The sequence below is a fragment of the Schistocerca nitens genome, chromosome 1 (genome assembly GCF_023898315.1).
Source record: "Schistocerca nitens isolate TAMUIC-IGC-003100 chromosome 1, iqSchNite1.1, whole genome shotgun sequence".
NCBI lineage: Eukaryota > Metazoa > Arthropoda > Insecta > Orthoptera > Acrididae > Schistocerca > Schistocerca nitens.
This window is the reverse complement of record NC_064614.1, coordinates 733,994,940-734,012,790: the sequence shown is the minus strand read 5'-3', so window position 1 is coordinate 734,012,790 and position 17,851 is coordinate 733,994,940. Positions and strand designations below refer to the sequence as shown.

The following is a 17,851-nucleotide window of genomic DNA, read 5'->3' as shown; positions in this document are numbered from 1 at the left end:
TGTTGATGAGATGGTAATTCTGTCAGATATAACAAAGGACTTGAAAAGGCAGTTGAATGGAGTGCATAGTGTCTTGAAAAGAGGTTACAAGATGAACAAAGTAAAAGAACAGTAAGGGGAAGTATCAAATAAAAACAGGTGAAGCAGCATGAATTAGAACAGGAAATAAGGCACTTAAATAGGTGAAGTTTGCTGTTTCAGCAGCAGAATTGATGAGAGTCAATGTAGAGAGGATGTGAAATGCAGACTGACTACAGCACAAAAGGTATTTCTGAACAGGAGGATTTTGTTAACATTGAATATAAAATTTACTGTTGGGTGGTCTTTTCTGGACGTATTTGCTGAGTCATCTTGCACAGAAGTGAAATGTAGATGATAAATAGTTTACACAAGCATGGACTAAAAGCTTTTGCAGTGTGGTGCAATAGCAGAATATTGAACATTAGGTGGGTAGATTGAATTAGTAACGAGGTGGTACTGAATCAAATTGGGGAAAAATTTATGGCACACTCAGGCTAAACTAAGGAATCAGTCGATAGGACACAATCTGACGCATGAATGAAGCATCAGTGCAATAATGATGTGTAAGGGGTAAAAATTGTAGAGGGTGGTCAAGGAATGAATTCAGCAAGCAAGTTCAAATTGATGTAGATTGTAGTGGTTGTTTGGAGATGAAGGTGCTTGCACAGGATAAAGTGGTATGGAGACCTCCATCAAATTAATCTTCGGACACAAGTGGACAACAACAACAATAATAATATCATCAGCGTAAGAGCTATTTATTCGAACCGTACTTGTTATTTTCAATTAAATTGTTTTGTTCTGCTTGTTTGTAATAAACACGAACACAAAGCTTGTTTTCATTCACCAGCTTCACGTTCTCTCTACTGTTCTGCGTTCTTTTACATTTTCTGAGAGACTTCCATGTGTTTATTTGACATAATAATGCAATTAAACAGTGATTCTACTAATGAAAATATCCTTCAACTCCAACAGAAAGGTACAGTAAAAATTGAATTATACTCTGCAGACATCTATGAAGTGAATATCAGAAGGTGGAAATAGGAGGAAACAGCTATATATGCGGTCTTGGGTAAATACTGAAGACTACAAAAGCTGAATGTGTGCAGATCCAAACAGGAGATGGTGAAGTATCAAGTTTGAGACAACATTTATTTCAGACTTAACAAGTGTACAACAAACTTGAAAACTATATAAAATGTATGAAAGATTTTTCATCAGTTAATCATGGTTTTTACAACCTGTTTCATGAAGGTTTTAAGAGTTACACTTATTCATAAAGTAACAAACACAGTATCAATAAAACTTTTAGGTTGTTTTACTGAAATCTCTGTTTCTGTACGTTTGATCATCAGATATATACTGAGGTAACAAAAGTCATGGGACACCTCCCAGCCGGCCAGGGTGGCCGAGCGGTTCTAGGCGCTACAGTCTGGAACCGCGCAACTGCTACGGTCGCAGGTTCGAATCCTGCCTCGGGCATGGATGTGTAAGATGTCCTTAGGTTAGTTAGGTTTAAGTAGTTCTAAGTTCTAGGGGACTGACGACCTCCAAAGTTAAGTCCCATAGTGCTCAGAACCATTTTTGAACACCTCCCAACATCGCGTCGGACTTACTTCCACACATCGCAGTGCGGCAACTCGACAGAGAATGGACTCAACAAGTCGTTGGTATTCCCCTGCAGAAATATTGAGCTATGCTGCCTCCACAGCCGTCCATAACTGCTTAAGTGTTACCCGTGCAGTATTTTGGGCACAAACTGACCTCTCGATTATGTCTCCTAAATGTTCGATTGGATTCATGTCAGGTGATGTGGGTGGCCCAATCATTTGCTCGAATTGCTCATTCCGTTCTTCAAACGAATCGCGAACAATTGTAGCCCAGTGACATGGCGTACTGGGATCCACAAAAATTCCATCGTTGTTTGGGAACATGAAATCCAAGAATGGCGGAAAATAGTCTCCAAGTAGCCGGACAACCATTTCCAGTCATTGACTGGTTCAGCTGGACCAGAGGACCTAGTCCATTCCATGTAAACACAGCCCACACCATTATGGAGGCCCCACCAGCTTGCATAGTGCCTGTAGGCAACTGGAGTCCACGGTTTCATGTGGTCTGCACCACATTCAAACCCTACCACCAACTGAAATCTGGACTCATTTGACAAGGCCACGGTTTTCCAGTCTTCTAGGGTCCACCCGATATGGACATGAGAGCCTAGGAGAGGCGCTGCAGGCGATGTCGTGCTGTTAACGAAGGCACTCGAGTCGGTCGTCTGCCGCCACAGTCCTTTAACGACAAATTTTGCCACACTGTCCAAATGGATACGTTCATCGTACGTCCCACATTGATCTCTGCAATCATTTCACGCATTGTTGCTTGTCTGCTAACACTGACAACTCTGCCGCATTTGCAATATTTTACTCAGTGTTGCTTATCTGCTAGCACTGGCAACTCTACGCAAACGCCGCTACTTTCGATCGTTACCCGAAGGCCGTCAGCCACTGCATTGTTCGTGGTGAGAGGTAATGCCTGATATTTGGTATTCTCGGTAAACTTTTGACACTGTGAATCTCGGATTATTTAATTCCCTAAACGATTTCCGAGATGGGTGTCCCATGCGTCTAGCTCCAACTATCATTCTGCGTTCAAAGTCTGTTAATTCCCATCGTGAGGCCATAATCAAGTGTGAAACCTTTTCACATGCGTCACCTGAGCACAAATGACAGCACGTCCAATGCACTGCCCTTTATACCATCTGTGTATGTGCATATCGCTATCCCACGACTTAAGTCACCTCACTGTATAGTGCACCTTGACTGATTGCTGCTGTTCAAACTATTTCACTAACTAGCATATAGTTATTGGTGTTCTACGTTACTATAGTATTAATTCTGTTATTCATGTTAATATTTTCATTAAATTCTCTCTTTTGGCAGGGAAAAGTTCTGATTAAGAAAGTAAACTAATCACTAATTGCATTGTACAAGCATCTTTTGGTTCATCACATTTGAAGAATAACATGTTACTATATGTCTTTTTTTATTACTATGAACTTTAATGAATCACCTACCTGTTGCTGTAAAACTTTAGTACATGACTTAAATCAGTGGATTTTCACTGTTTGCAAGAATTTAAGTAATTCTGATTACTACAAACCTGTTTTTATGTTGTATGAGATTGCTGTACCGGCGAAACGTCTCACAACACAAATCACATCTAATAGGAGCTTCTCCAGTGTGAACATTAGTGTGTTCAGTCAGTTTTTGTTTGGTTATAAATGATTTGTCACAAACGCCGCACTTAAATGGTTTGATTCCTAGATGCCTGTTTGTATGGAGGTTAAGGTTCTGATGTCTCGTGAAGAACTTTCCACAATATTTGCACTCCAGAGGATGTATTTTTAAATGTGCACGGTACAAAACGTCGGTGCTGAAAGCTTCCTGACAAGTTGGACAGATGTGACAACCCCGTTTCTTTCTGAGTTTGTGTGCTGTGTGCACATGTTCTTTCAAATCATCTTGCGATGTAAAAACCAAAGCACAGTTCACTGAAATGCATTTATATTCTTGTTTCACTGTGTCTTCCGGACCATTTCCTGTCTGTGTCTCACCTACTGCAGGCTCTGGTTTGAGTTTGGCGACTAAACTATCACTTGTTTTTATTTTTTTCTGATCAGGGTCCACATCCAATACAGGAGTATCAGTTTTCTCAGTCTTAATCTTCACCGCTGATGAACTACTTGGACCATTACTGTCAGGCGTCCTTGCAGCAGACAAGCTCTCAGCAGGAGGAACGCATAGGTCTACATTTTTATTTTCTACTTTCACAGTCTCTACAAGTTCTTCCTTCACAGTAGGAGCACTGAAAACTTCACCAAATTGTTTATCCTTACGTACTTCTGTTGCATCCGTGTGGAACCTCCTACGATGAACTCTCCTCTCCTTAGGACAGTTGAATATTTCAGTGCAAGAAAGACACTTGTACACTTTCTTCATTTTACCCTTCTTAGAAACACTTTCTCTTACACTACTTTTGGCAACCGGTAGGTCATTTAGTGGTCTACTTGTTTCTGTATCTGAACCATCTGATGCGCCCCAGCTCTCTCTTGCTAGCAGGTCATACGAAGTTGAGACATCTCCATCGTTGTAGCTCTGTAACAAAAAAGAACAAATAAAATTCACACATACATGTCGCCCTCCCTCTTATTCTTTATACCGCTACTATCATCGTTTGAAGAAATACGCAAACAATCTATGTTTTCAAGGAAAGAAAGATTTTTCAAACACGTATTATACGATTATGTGAAACAAAGGCATTTCAGAGTGATATGATACAAAAGGATACCAGTAAATGATACCTAGTAAAACTAAAATAATTGTGCAACAGGCTTCAAGAAAATTACTCCATGAAGAAGTGATGTAAAAAGGCAAATCTCCACAACTTTTCATGCAAAAAATATATAACAATGTTTAAAATTATTGTGCATTGATTTACGGTACGTGAATAATTCCATCTGCGCCTTCCTAGGGCTTGCCGCCCCCCCCCCCCCCCCTCTTGTCATGGCAATTCTGTCTTATAGGACGGACTATATCTTGTCATTTACTTAATTCCCTTACTGATAACAAAACGGCTTAGATCAGTGTCCACATGTCGAGACAAAAACCTACCTTATCAGTGCTGAATCTGTAGGTTTACAACTATGCTGAAGATACAGTTCGTGACCACTGCATAACACTCACAAAACCAAAAAATCTACATAACTTGAATCTGATCTACACAGATTTTGAATATGTCTGTTACAATAGGAGAAACATGTGGAATGACTAAGCATAGCATTTGTATTAAAAAAAAAAAAACATACATAACACTAATATGAATGTAGGCCAACTTTTTTCATAACTTGTTTCGACTGCGTGAAACCCAGGGTCTCTACAAAACTAGTAATCACTTTATTCTGTTACTGTGTACTTTAACGTCAAAATGTTCTAAGCAAAATGATAAAAAATATGGAGAGTGATAACAATTAAAGAAATAACTTCTTGTATTTGTTTCCTTGTCGCAAACACAGCTAATGAAGGAACACGTTCATTAGCAATAACTGCATAACAACTGTTTCCACGTTTTGTGATACATTTTCCCTTTGGCAATTCACTTTACAAACAACGTGAGAATTGTTCATTTTCGTATGTCTTCGCTTTTGTGACAATGTTGACTGGAATACACTCTTCGAAATTCCGAAGGTAGCAGGGATAAAATGCTATCTACAACCTGTACAGAAACCGAACTGCAGACATACGTAAGAATCGACGGCTATGAAAGTCAGGCAGGGTTCAAGCTTGTTCGCGAAGTTACTCTTTCTGTACACTGAACTAGTAGTAGGGGAAATCCGAGATAAATTAGGAAAGGGATCGAAGTTTAGAGATAAGGAGGACACACTGAGGTTTGCCGATGACACTACAATTCTGCCAGAGATGGCAAAAGATTAATTAGGTTAGTTGACCGAAACGGACAATTTCTTTAGAAAAGGTTATAAGATTAGCAGTTAAAACAACAAGGGTAATGGAATGTGGAATCAAATCAAGTGATGCTGAGGAAATCTGATTAGAAAGGGAGACACTAGAAGTAGCAGATCTGTTTTGCGATCGGTAAGAGCGTATCTGAAAGAGAGGAATTTGCTAGCACTGGCTTCAAATTTACGAGTTAGAAATTCTTTTCTGCAGGTGTTTGTCTGGAGTGTACCCTTGTACAGAAATGAAACGGGGACGATGAACAGTCCAGACATAAGGAGAACAGAACTTTTTGAATGGGGTGAAACAGAATAATGTCTCAATAAAAGGTTTAATAATTACTGAAGATGACTGAATGACATTGAGGAGAAAATAAATTTATAGCACAATATGACTAAAAGAATGGATTAGTTGATAGGAGACATCAAGAGACATCAAAGAATGGTCAGTGTGGTAATTGGCGTGAAGTGTGGAGGCGTAAAAATTGACTACAATAAGCAGGTTAAAATATATGTTGGTTGCAATGGTTATGCAGAGATGATCAGGCCTGCACAGGATACTCTCGGTGGAGAGCTGCATCAAACCAATATTCAGACTGAAAACCACAATAAACAAAATAGACAACTGCATACTTGATATTAAGTGGGTTTATACGCTACAGCATATATTTGTGATTTTCTGAACCTCGTTATATCATGAACTGTAGAAAGCAACTGGCTGTACCCCACCAATCGTTGCCGTGGCTCAGTCTCGTTAAATGGAAAAAGAAAGCACTCATTTCTAGTATGTATGGGAACTGGATATGCGGCCTAATCTCTTTCTTTCCCCTGTCTCTGTCCATCTCCTTCTCCCTGTCTCCTTATCCATATCCTCTTCCTCCTCCCCCTTCTCTCTCCATATTCTCCTACCCACTCTCTCTTCTCTGTCCATCTACTCGTTTCTGTTCTCTATGTCCATTTCCTCCCACTGTTCCGTCCACCTCCTCTTCTCCCCTCTCTCTGACCTTGACCTTTGATTATTGTTATTGCAATTCAGATTCTGTAGTCTGAATGTTTAGTAAACTATCGTTTAAAATTTGAAGTAGGTCGGTCCAGAACTTCGAGGTTTTTGCTAACAGCGTTTCACTATTATACATTGTATATAATAAAATTTGTAGCCTACGTTTGTCCATAAATATTTATATATTTGTTGTTGTTGTGGTCTTCAGTCCTGAGACTGGTTTGATGCAGCTCTCCATGCTACCCTATCCTGTGCAAGTTTCTTAATCTCCCAGTACCTACTGCAGCCTACATCCTTCTGAATCTGCTTAGTGTATTCATTTCTTGGTCTCCCTCTACGATTTTTACCCTCCACGCTGCCCTCCAATGCTAAATTTATGATCCCTTGATGCCTCAGAACATGTCCTACCAACCGGTCCCTTTTTCTTGTCAAGTTGTGCCACAAACTCCTCTTCTCCCCAATCCTATTCAATACCTCCTCATTAGTTTTGTGATCTACCCATCTAATCTTCAGCATTCTTCTATAGCACCACATTTCGAAAGCTTCTACTCTCTTCTTGTCCAAACTATTTATCGTCCACGTTTCACTTCCATACATGCCTAAACTCCATACAAATACTTTCAGAAACGACTTCCTGACACTTAAATCTATACTCGATGTTAACAAATTTATCTTCTTCAGAAACGCTTTCCTTGCCATTGCCAGTCGACATTTTATATATTTATATAATTTATATATTATATATTTTAAAAATACATAGCCGATGTACATCCGAATGATCACTAGAGTATTGTGTAAAAATTTGGAGTTAATCGATCGCGAACTTTTCAGATTTTTGGTACAAGCGTTTATAACCACCTGTCAAGAGCCTGAATAACCACCATTCGCAGGGCGAGACGTGCAGGAAGAGTGTCACTGAGGTCCTGGAAGGTATAAACTGGGATATGGAACCATGCTGACTCCAGTGCTGTGGCCGGCTGTGCTAGGTTTCTCGGTTGAGGAACCATTGCGCGAACACCCCAATCGAGGTGGTGCCACAGATTCTCGATTGAGTTTAAATCCAGGGAGCTTAGTGGCCAGGGGGGTATAGTAAACTCATCCTGGTACTCTTCGGACCACGCACGTACACTGCGAATTGTGTCACGTTGCGTTGTCCCGCTGGTAGGTGTCATCGTGCCAGGGAAAAACAAACTGCGCGTAGGGTTAGATTCATACTTGTGTTGATACACTGTGCCTTCCAGAATCATAACACTTCCTCCTGGTTACAGGACATTTGCTTTCAGAAGTTTCACGCCGTACACGCCAACGGCCATCTGTGCGACGGTGCATAAACCTCGATTCATCTGAAAAGTCCACCTGCCGCCTCTCACTGGGCGTCCAGTTGCAAATTACAGCATCCGTTGCCGATGAACAGCAGTCGGCACATGTGCATGAACCACGTGCCGGCTGCGGAGGCCTACACGCAGCAACGTTCGCTCTTTGTTCACCTGGATGGTCAGTTGCTCAACGGTTGCACGTCTGTTCGCCCCTACACATCTCTGCAGCCGTCGTCCACCCCTGTCATCTATGGTCCACAGTGCACCACAATTGCCTCGACGCCAGTTTTGGACAGCGCGTTGTTGCACGGTATAGTTTAACAATGGCACCACGCAAACAGTTTACAAACTTAGCCGTTTTGAATATAATCCCACCCTTGACCCGAAAGCCAATGACCATGCCCTTCTGGACGTCAGAATTATCGCTCCGTTTCCGCATTACAACAACGACTGGACTATTTTCCGCGTGCTGCCCCCGTCTCCGTGAGCTCTGTCTGATCGAACTTTATGTCCAGTGTTTGAATCAGATCCTTGCACGTTTTCATCGTCTACCTCATACACGCAGAATATAAGTAATGCTAGATTTTTCATAAAGGATTGAAATATTTCAGTGTATGACATTTATTTGCTAAACTGCAGTGTCTTTGTTGCTCTGATTTAGGAGGGTGAGTCATATGAAAACCTTGAATATTTTTTAAAAAATTATTTATTGTGCAGAAGTGGTACAAAGCTGTATCACTTTTCAACGTAATCACTCCCACGCACCATGCAAGTCCTCCAGTGCTTACAAAGTGCACAAATTCCTTTAGAAAAGAATTCTTTTGGTGGTCCGCGCAGCCACTCATGCACCGTGTGGCGTCACTCTTCATCAGAATGGAACTTCTTTCCTCCCATTGCGTCTTTTAGTGGTCCAGACATGTGGAAATCACTTGGGTCAAGGTCTGGTGAGTATGGTGGATGAGGAAGACACTCAAAATGCAGGTCTGTGATTGTTGCAACTGTTGTACGGGTAGTGTGGGGCCTTGCATTGTCATGTTGCAAAAGGACACCTGCTGACAGCAATCCACGTCGCTTTGATTTGATTGCAGGCCGTACATGATTTATTAGGAGATCTGTGTATGACGCACTGGTGACAGTGGTCCCTCTAGGCATGTAATGCTCCAAAATGACGTCTTTTTCATCCCAAACGAGAGTCAGCATAACCTTCCCTGCTGATGGTTCTGTTCGAAACTTCTTTGGTTTTGGTGATGAGGAATTGCGCCATTCCTTGCTCGCTCTCTTCGTTTCCGATTGGTGTAAGAGAACCCAGGATTCGTCCCCAGGAACGATTCTTGCAAGAAAGCCGTCACTTTCTCGTTCAAAGCCCCCGAAGATGTTCTTCACAAGCATCAACACGTCGTTCTCTCATTTCAGGAGTCAGCTGCCGTGGCACCCATCTTGCAGACGCTTTGTGAAACTGGAGCACATAATGCAAAATGTGGTGTGCTGACCCATGACTAATCTGTAAACATGTTGCAGTGTCATTCAGTGTCACTCCGCGGTTTTCCTTCACTATGGCTTCAACTGCTGCAATGTTATGTGGAGTCACAACTCGTTGTGCCTGACCTGGACGAGGTGCATCTTCCACTGAAGACGCATTGATTTTTAACAAAAAAACAATTTGCTTTATTGCTATCACGTAAGTAGTATTGCAGTTAACGTCATTTCTCCGAAGTTCCTAATATTAATGCGAACTTCCTACGCCATTCGTAGACTTGATGCTGTGACAAACATGCATCACCGTACTGAACCTTCATTCGTCGATGAATTTCAATAGGTTTCACACCTTCACTACGCAAAAACCGAACAAGGTTTTCATTTGACTCACCCGCGTACTTTGCAATGTCCAACACATGCACGCATTTCTGAAGGAACAGGAACCGCAGCGATCGACAGCCGCATGAAATACGAGAATCATTCGCATTTGTGAATACGGCTAAACTTTGGCGGCACTATGCACTGATGACAAAATCTGTGCCGGGACTACAAACCGGATCTTGCGTTTGACGCGAACGCAACTGGAGCACGCTCCCCGGCCTGACCCAAGCATCCACATGTCACCACTTTCGTCTACAATCCATATTCGCACAGCTACTGTGAGCCCCTTACTGGAAGAGGCGTATGATTGAAGTCGAGGCCCAGTTATTAAAAAAATGGTTCAAATGGCTCTGAGCACTATGGGACTTAACTTCTGAGGTCACCAGTCCCCTAGAACTTAGAACTACTTAAACATAACTAACCTAAAGACATCACGCAGGATTCGAACCTGCGCCCGTAGAGGTCGCGCGGTTCCAGACTGAAGCGCCTAGAACCGCGCGGCCACTCCGGCCGGCCCCAGTTATTAGGGCCGGCCGATGTGGCCGAGCGGTTCTAGGCGCTTCAGTCTGGAACAGCGCGACCGCTACGGTCGCAGGTTCGAATCCTGCCTCGGGTATGGATGTGTGTGATGTCCTTAGGTTAGTTAGGTTTAAGTAGTTCTAAGTTCTAGGGGACTGATGACCTCAGATATTAAGTCCCATAGGGCTCACAGCCATTTGCACCATTTGAACCAGCTATTAAGCATGAAATACTAAACTTCAGTACCTGTGTTGTTCTAATGTACTTTGGAAGACACTTTGCAAAGAAAGTTATTTTTCTTCGAAATCATGTGAAACTCTTGACAGGATCGTTTTAAATTACACAAAACAATCTTTGTGACTGTATTAGTTTGCAATTTATTGCGTTTATTTGTCGAATTTCCTATTGTTTTCGATGTCATAAATCAGCAAGAAGGCAGCCGCTGCACTTGTCGCATTCACGGCGATCTCGCTCGCACTGAGTAACCGGCGATTATGAGCGAACGCCCGTCGCGGAGTTCAGCGACACCACCTGGAACAGGTGGTGTTGAGAGAAGTCGCGTATCGATTGAGCGCGGTTGCCACGTGTGAAGATGCACAGGTTTGCCGAGCACGGATTGTTCACGAGACTGTCCCACACTCAATATTTACTGCGCAATAATATTGTGTCAGTATTTTGCGCGAAAATGAGATAGACCAAGAACGGCAGAATATTATTGCACAATATTTAACGAGCGGGACGCGCCATTTAAAACTCGGCGTTCGCTACTGCTATTGCAATTGCTACGTGCTGCAAAAAGAAAAGCTAGAGGAAGACGCGATGAATGAAAAAATGGCTTGGAATGCTTTCTACAAAAGTCGATATTAACATAAGAGAACTTGCAGCAGAGCCAGCTAGCTGCCGCATTTTTTTTATGGCTGAACGAGTAATCTTTCAACGAATTGGAGAACTTCGTTACACCTTGTGTGCACAGAAAGGATACTGTTTATATACTAGTGCTGGAAGCTATCTTCTTATATATACCTGAGTAAGAAATTATCGCATTTAATCAGTTGGTAGATCTGTTCAAGAAGCTGAAACCAACAGATAAATAGTTGCATTTAAACATTTTTGTTGGGTGCTTCTACAGCTAATTACTCAATAAGTATTAAGAATATAATCAAACTACTCCCCTCAACGTACTTCAACAGATGTTTCAGCTGTCTTTCATGATATATTCATATTTGAGGTCGCTGTCCCAGTTGTTTGTACGTTCGCAAATCACGTAGTCTCGGTAGAAGGGCCTTGTATCGTATTATATCACACTTACACGGTACAATATATTAAGCGAGCTTCAGTATTTTTAAAGCTCTGCAGTCTCCAATATATTTCGTAAAACGCCAATACCGCTCTCAGGCGGTCAGAATTACAATACTCAGTACTGCGCAATAAATATCGAACGTGTGCGGGGCCCTGCGCGACGTCCGCCTTCAGTTGATTGGCTTACAAAGTGTGACCACTGGCAGTACGGCTTATTCACATATTAGGAATTTTGAAGTTACTCTAGCACGAATGAAACTAAAACATGCTAAAGAATCGAAGACCAAAGTATTGTAGATGCCATAAACATTAACATCTAGATTTTGTTTCACTTTCAATTCCCTTGGGAAGTTTGTACAAAATGTAGTTTACTTACAACAATGATACACTTATTTATAGTATGCTGTATGTCTCATGAATTTAGTTCGTTTTGTAATTTTTTTCAATAATACTTTATTATACTTAGTTACAAAATTATGGAATTTGGTAAATCTGCGCACAAGAAACTGTAGCAAGGCAGCTTTCCAGAGGGAGGGAGGGAGGTGGGGGCGGGCGCGCAGCTTTGGCCGTTCTGCCAGAGGGCACACTGTCACTCTACACAGGTTTGCCCCTAAGGCCCCCTCTGTCGAAGCGAACACTAGCTAAAGCACAACAGTGAATGAGTGTTCATGGTGTAAACGTGTGGCACGCGGTGTTCGTGCGCACGCGGGTCGCATTCTCAAGTGTTCGCTTGTGATCCGCTGATTGTCGGTTTTAAGCCCCGGTCCACGGTTGACTTTCTTGTCGCAACTGACTACTTCAGACAAGTGTTTCTATGGCAGTGCCTTTGGCGTTTTACTCCCGTACTGAGTCTTGTCTGTTTGGAGTGGACATTTTCGTTTACACGCCAGTGCCAAAATTACCGATGTTGAAAGAGCTGTCTGCTTTGCAGTTTGTCATCTGAATAGTGAAAATGGGGTTATGAGGGACTACGCTATTTATGGAACAATCAAAATGCAGTAACAAACTGAAGGAACGTGCAATGTCAGTAGAATTTATTAGCGAGCAAAGCAGAATTCATAGTGGAAATTCTTGTCAAAGATTATGTGCTAAATTATTCGCTCTCCTGACAAGGGAACCTCCCCATCGCACCCCCCACAGATTTAGTTGTAAGTCGGCACAGGGATAGGCCTTGAAAAACTGAACACAGATCAATCGAGAAAACAGGAAGAAGTTGCGTGGAACTATGAAAAAAATAAGCAAAATATACAAACTGATTAGTCCATGGGCAAGGTAGGCAACATCAAGGAGAGTGTCAGCTTACGAGCGCCGTGGTTAGCGTGAGCAGCTGCGGAACGACAGATCCTTGGTTCAAATCTTCTCTCGAGTAAAAATTTTAACTTTTTATTTTCAGATAATTATCAAAGTTCAGGCACTCACACATAATCAACTTCGCTCTCCAAAATTCCAGGACATGTTCAGATTTGCTTGGACATATACAGGATTTGATGGTCTACGCATGGAAACATTTGAAAACGTAAAAAACCTATGTTTTGACAGAGCACAGGGAAAACTGTGCGATTGTGAAACTGTTGCATTCAATTGTTGCAGTTTATGTGACAAACTCTTATGTTTTCATCACTTTTTTGGGAGTGATTATCACATCCACAAGAAAACCTAAATCGGGAAAGGTAGAAGAATCTTTTTACCCATTCGCCAAGTGTGCAAGTTAGGTGGGTCGACAACATATTCCTGTCATGTGACGCACATGTCGTCACCAGTGTCGTACAGAATATACCAGACGTGTTTTCCTGTGGAGGAATCGGTTGACCTATGACCTTTCGATCAAATATTTTCGGTTCCTATTGGAGAGGCACGTCCTTTCGTCTACTAATCGCACGGTTTTGCGGTGCGGTCGCAAAACAGACATTAAACTTATTACAGTGAACAGAGACGACAATGAATGAACGGACGGATCGTAACTTGGCGAAAATAAAGAAAGTAAAATTTTCACGTGAGGGAGGACTCGAACCATGGACCTCTCATTCCGCAGTTGCTCACTCTAACCACGGGACCACTGCGCTCATAAGCTAACATTGTCCTTGATGTTGCATATCTTGCACATGGACTACTCAGTTTGCACATTTTGCTTATTTTTTCATAGTTCCACACAACTTCTTCCTGTTTTCTCGATTGATCTGTGTTCAGTTTTTCAAGGCCTATCCACTGTGTCAATTTATAACTAAATCTGAGGGGGGTGCGATGGGGAGGTTCCCTTGTGAGAACTGAAAGAATAGGAATAGTGTCATCGATGTTTCAGAAAATATACATTTACTCCAGAAAATATGTACTAGAAAATATTTACAGCGCAGTAAATAGCGACTTTTTGCTTCATTCTTTGTATCCTGTTTTCTCGGTAAGTGCCAAATAACGAAAATTATTTTTCTCGTCCAATAATTCTGACTTTTTCACCAATGAAATAATTTCCATTAAAACGCGTTTATCTATTTACGTCGTTAATCTATTTATTTACGTCGTTAATCTATTTATTTACGTCGTTAATCTATTTATTTACGTCGTTAATCTATTTATTTACGTCGTTAATCTATTTACAATCTTACTTGTCCATAATGTAGATTTTTCTGTAAAACGTAGAAACATTTTGCTTTCAGTTCTTTCCTGTCTGTTGTAGGAGAACACTAGTAGGAAAGAATACCAGGACCTTTTGCAACTTTTCGATGCACCACAAAACCGAGCTAACAACATAATAAAGATTAAGAAGACATGAAAGCAGAAAATCATTTTCTGTAATAGGAGTGAGATCGACAGAATAAGTTATAATATTCCATGTTAGCAGACGCCAATATAGTCCGAAACTAGTACTTCACACTCGGCACCATAGGCCATAGATAACACAGACTGCGCGTGACGTCACTGCACTGAAACCAGGGTCAACGAGATATACGGGTCTGGCAACGAACTTGTGACAAGACCTGCAGGATCACCTGCTGTGACGTACCCGCCGCGGCCTGTCTTTCTAGTGGGCCTCGTCTGAAACCAACATCTAAGTCACGTGACTTGGGGCAGGACGCTGAGTTTCTGTTAACGCACGGGGTATGGAGTTAACAGTTGAAGTTTTTCTCATTTACAGCTAAAATCAAGCATTGATTTTAACAAAAGAAAAGCCAATTTGCTTTGTTACTATTACATAAGTAGTAGTGCAGTTAACCTGATTTCTCCGAAGTTCCTAATATTAATGCGATGATTATCGTTTTTACTTGTGGCCAGGTGAAACGTAGAGACAGTTCTGTTTACAAGAAACAAAATTACAGTGAATACCTGTTTTTGTTGCACTGTGAGTCCTTTAGTCCACTGTTGCCGTAGTAGTAGTAGTAGTAGGTAGTAGTAGTAGCAGTAGTAGCTGTAGTACACAAAATATCAATTTGGCAGCAAAATTACTTTTCTGACGGTTCCTCAATAAAACGTGTGAAATGTTTTGTTATGCTTCTATAAGAAATGAAATCCATCTATAACCATAAGGTCCAGATTTTGTGCAAAATAACCGTTTGTATTTTATGACTTTTGCCACTTAGTGATGGCTGCATTTAAAGCAAATAAAATATTGCCAGTTTGCGCTAAAAGAATCTCCTGAGGGAACTTCATCTTTAGTTCTATATGACGCTGTCAAAGCAGATCTGCGGCACGAAGGACTTTCGTACTGACATAAAAACCCACTCAAGACCTGCTAGAAGTGTTTTCCAATGCTGTGATAAGTCGTGGAGGAACAGAATGTCAATCCACCAGTCTGAAGCTGCTTCCAAGAGAGTTTTGGAACACATTCAGATTGGTACCTCTACTATTGCTAATTGCTCTGCCACTGCAATAAATAACGACTATAATTACATACCTCATCAAGTCTCCTACACTTTTTATTTGGCTAGGAAACAGAAGGGGGAAAAAAGGGCTAGAGTGCCACATTTAGCAAATTTCACCATGTTCTAAAATTTCTAGTACCGATATCTCGAACAGAAAAAAAGACGTAGCTAATCTATTACATTTAATGATCACGCTTATCTGCGTAAAATGGCCCAGAAAGTATTTGTCAAATGTCAATTTTTAGTATCAAAACACTTAAGAAATTATCAAAATATCCACGGGTGTACTGCCGGTCTACAGTGTCCAACGGGCCGTTGGACACTGTAGACCGGCAGTACACCCGTGGATATTTTGATTATCAAATACGCCGGGAGAAACTCAAGAATCACTTAAGAAATTAGTTACCTCAGATTTGGAGGACATAACGAATATGTTTTCCTTCAGCTGAATAAACATGTTGCAAACAGTCCTCCCCTTGATAACCACATTCATCAACTGAAAAAGTTGTACTCGCTGAATGTTGTAAAATAAGGGCAAGAAGCTACACCGTCCACAGAAAAATAGTTTTGTTTATTAAATATTGATTTTGTGATTGTTTTGAAAAGAGTTACATACACATGAGATGTCACTTTTAGCTGCAGAAGTCAAGTCACCTACAGCTGAACAGTTTGTGTGAAATAAATTAATGAGTTTGTGGTGAGTCCCATTCTGTAAACCTCTATATTTTTCTTGAACTCTTTCGCTGACAAGTGTAATTCAGAATATCAGTTTCCAGATTTCTATGCCTTAAAACTATGTTATCTTAATGTTTGATATGATTGAACTATTTTTTTCACAACAACAAATATTGGATTAAATAAAGCTGACTCTACAAGGTGTGTGTTAACTGATACAGCAATAAATTTCCACAGTACAAGAATATAAGATTTATATAAATGCTGTTGTTCTAAGACACCAATGTTCGTAAATTAAGTGCTTCTATTATATCAACAGTTCTTTCATTTGTCTGTTGTGTCCATTGCTGTCCTACGGAATCTGTTTAAGTTCTTGGCATCAGGCCAGGAACGGTAAAGTTTCAGTCATGGAAAACCATTTGTCCCTGACAATTTACCAGAAAAGACAGCACTCTATTCTCTAACTTATGTACCTTATTGCAGATTTTAAAGAAGTCAATGCATTTCTATGAAACTGATAATCCTGTTAAACAGGGGCTGTTTACTAATAAGGAATTATCCTCTGAGGCAGGGTACTTAAAATGAATCTAGTGTTTTTCACCAGACTTACATTCTTTATTTCCTGCAAATAAATAAGGACGAGCCTAATTACCAGTAAGTGTACCTGGCCGTCTGAATGGCCAAACAGCAAGATTACTGTGAAGAGCAGGTAACCATCAACTGTGCAGAATGCTTTTCAAGACACTTTGAACTCTTCACACTCCCCAATACATGTACTCCTTAATTGTTGTTCTTACAACCAACAAAAACGAGTTTCGGGTGAAGTATGATGTACACAGTCACAAGACAAGAGATACACAAAGTTATCTTTATGTACACCTTGGCTTTTTGCAGCGTGCTCTGAGTGGAGCTATGCACGGGAATTCCTGACAATTTAAACGAAAAAATCAATTAGCCACTCTTTCTAGAAATTATTCTAAGATCTAGATAAAAGGATTAAAAAAGTGTCAGTTACATGGCAGGTAAGGGTGTTCTTTGTAAAACTATATGTCAAATAGTAATTTACAGATGGAATCAACTATTCTGTTTGATAAAAACAGGGTAATCAAGTAAATATCAAGCTGCCAGTTGGAGATAATCAGAAACTGTTTAGTATAACTGTGGAGGCAGCATCTTTCAGAATAGCAACTTTCTTATAAATTTCTTAATCGAATTTATTTAGCGTAGGCATGAATAATACTAATCAATACAATGGTAGCTAGATTAATGTTAATACCAGAACAGGTTAAGGTCTACAATTTCCTTGCCTTTTGTTAATGTAAATTGTGACTCACTCTACATCCCTGAAGGTTCTCCTTCGTGGGATTTTGACTCTGATCAGATTTTGTGCTTTGTACTAGAAACATAAGTAATGACCTCCATATATATTCAGTATCGTTCTGGAGCTTACAGATTAGGCAAACCGACGAAAATCTCAGTTGTGAAAGTGTTCTATGTCACAATCCTTGCAGAGAGGTTTCTGTGAGTTGAAAGTTAAGTTGAATGTTTATCCTTGGCAGTAAAACTTTTTTGACTAGGGATTTTAAGATGACATAACGTTAATATCGAACTAAGTACAGAAGTTTACTTTATAATCAACGTTTTATAATCTGTTACGACATATATCGTTTCGGTTTCTGAGTGGACTACGCACAAGTCACAAAATAAAGATGCTTCCTTTGCGTAGAAAACAGACATTATGTACAAAAGGGATTCCATTTCTTAAAAAAGCGTAACAAAACATTTCACATGTATTGTTGTG

General features: G+C 40.7%; 1 protein-coding gene across 1 annotated transcript in view; it reads right to left on the bottom strand.

Moving 5' to 3' along the window:
* The window catches only part of LOC126260124 (zinc finger protein ZFP2-like), a 198,310-nt gene that overhangs the window by 64,897 nt on the left and 115,562 nt on the right, over positions 1–17,851 (bottom strand). The window contains exon 2 of the mRNA XM_049957372.1: positions 3,181–4,175. Within this exon, the coding sequence (XP_049813329.1) occupies positions 3,181–4,175 (995 nt within the window). The remainder of the gene's footprint in view (positions 1–3,180; positions 4,176–17,851) is intronic.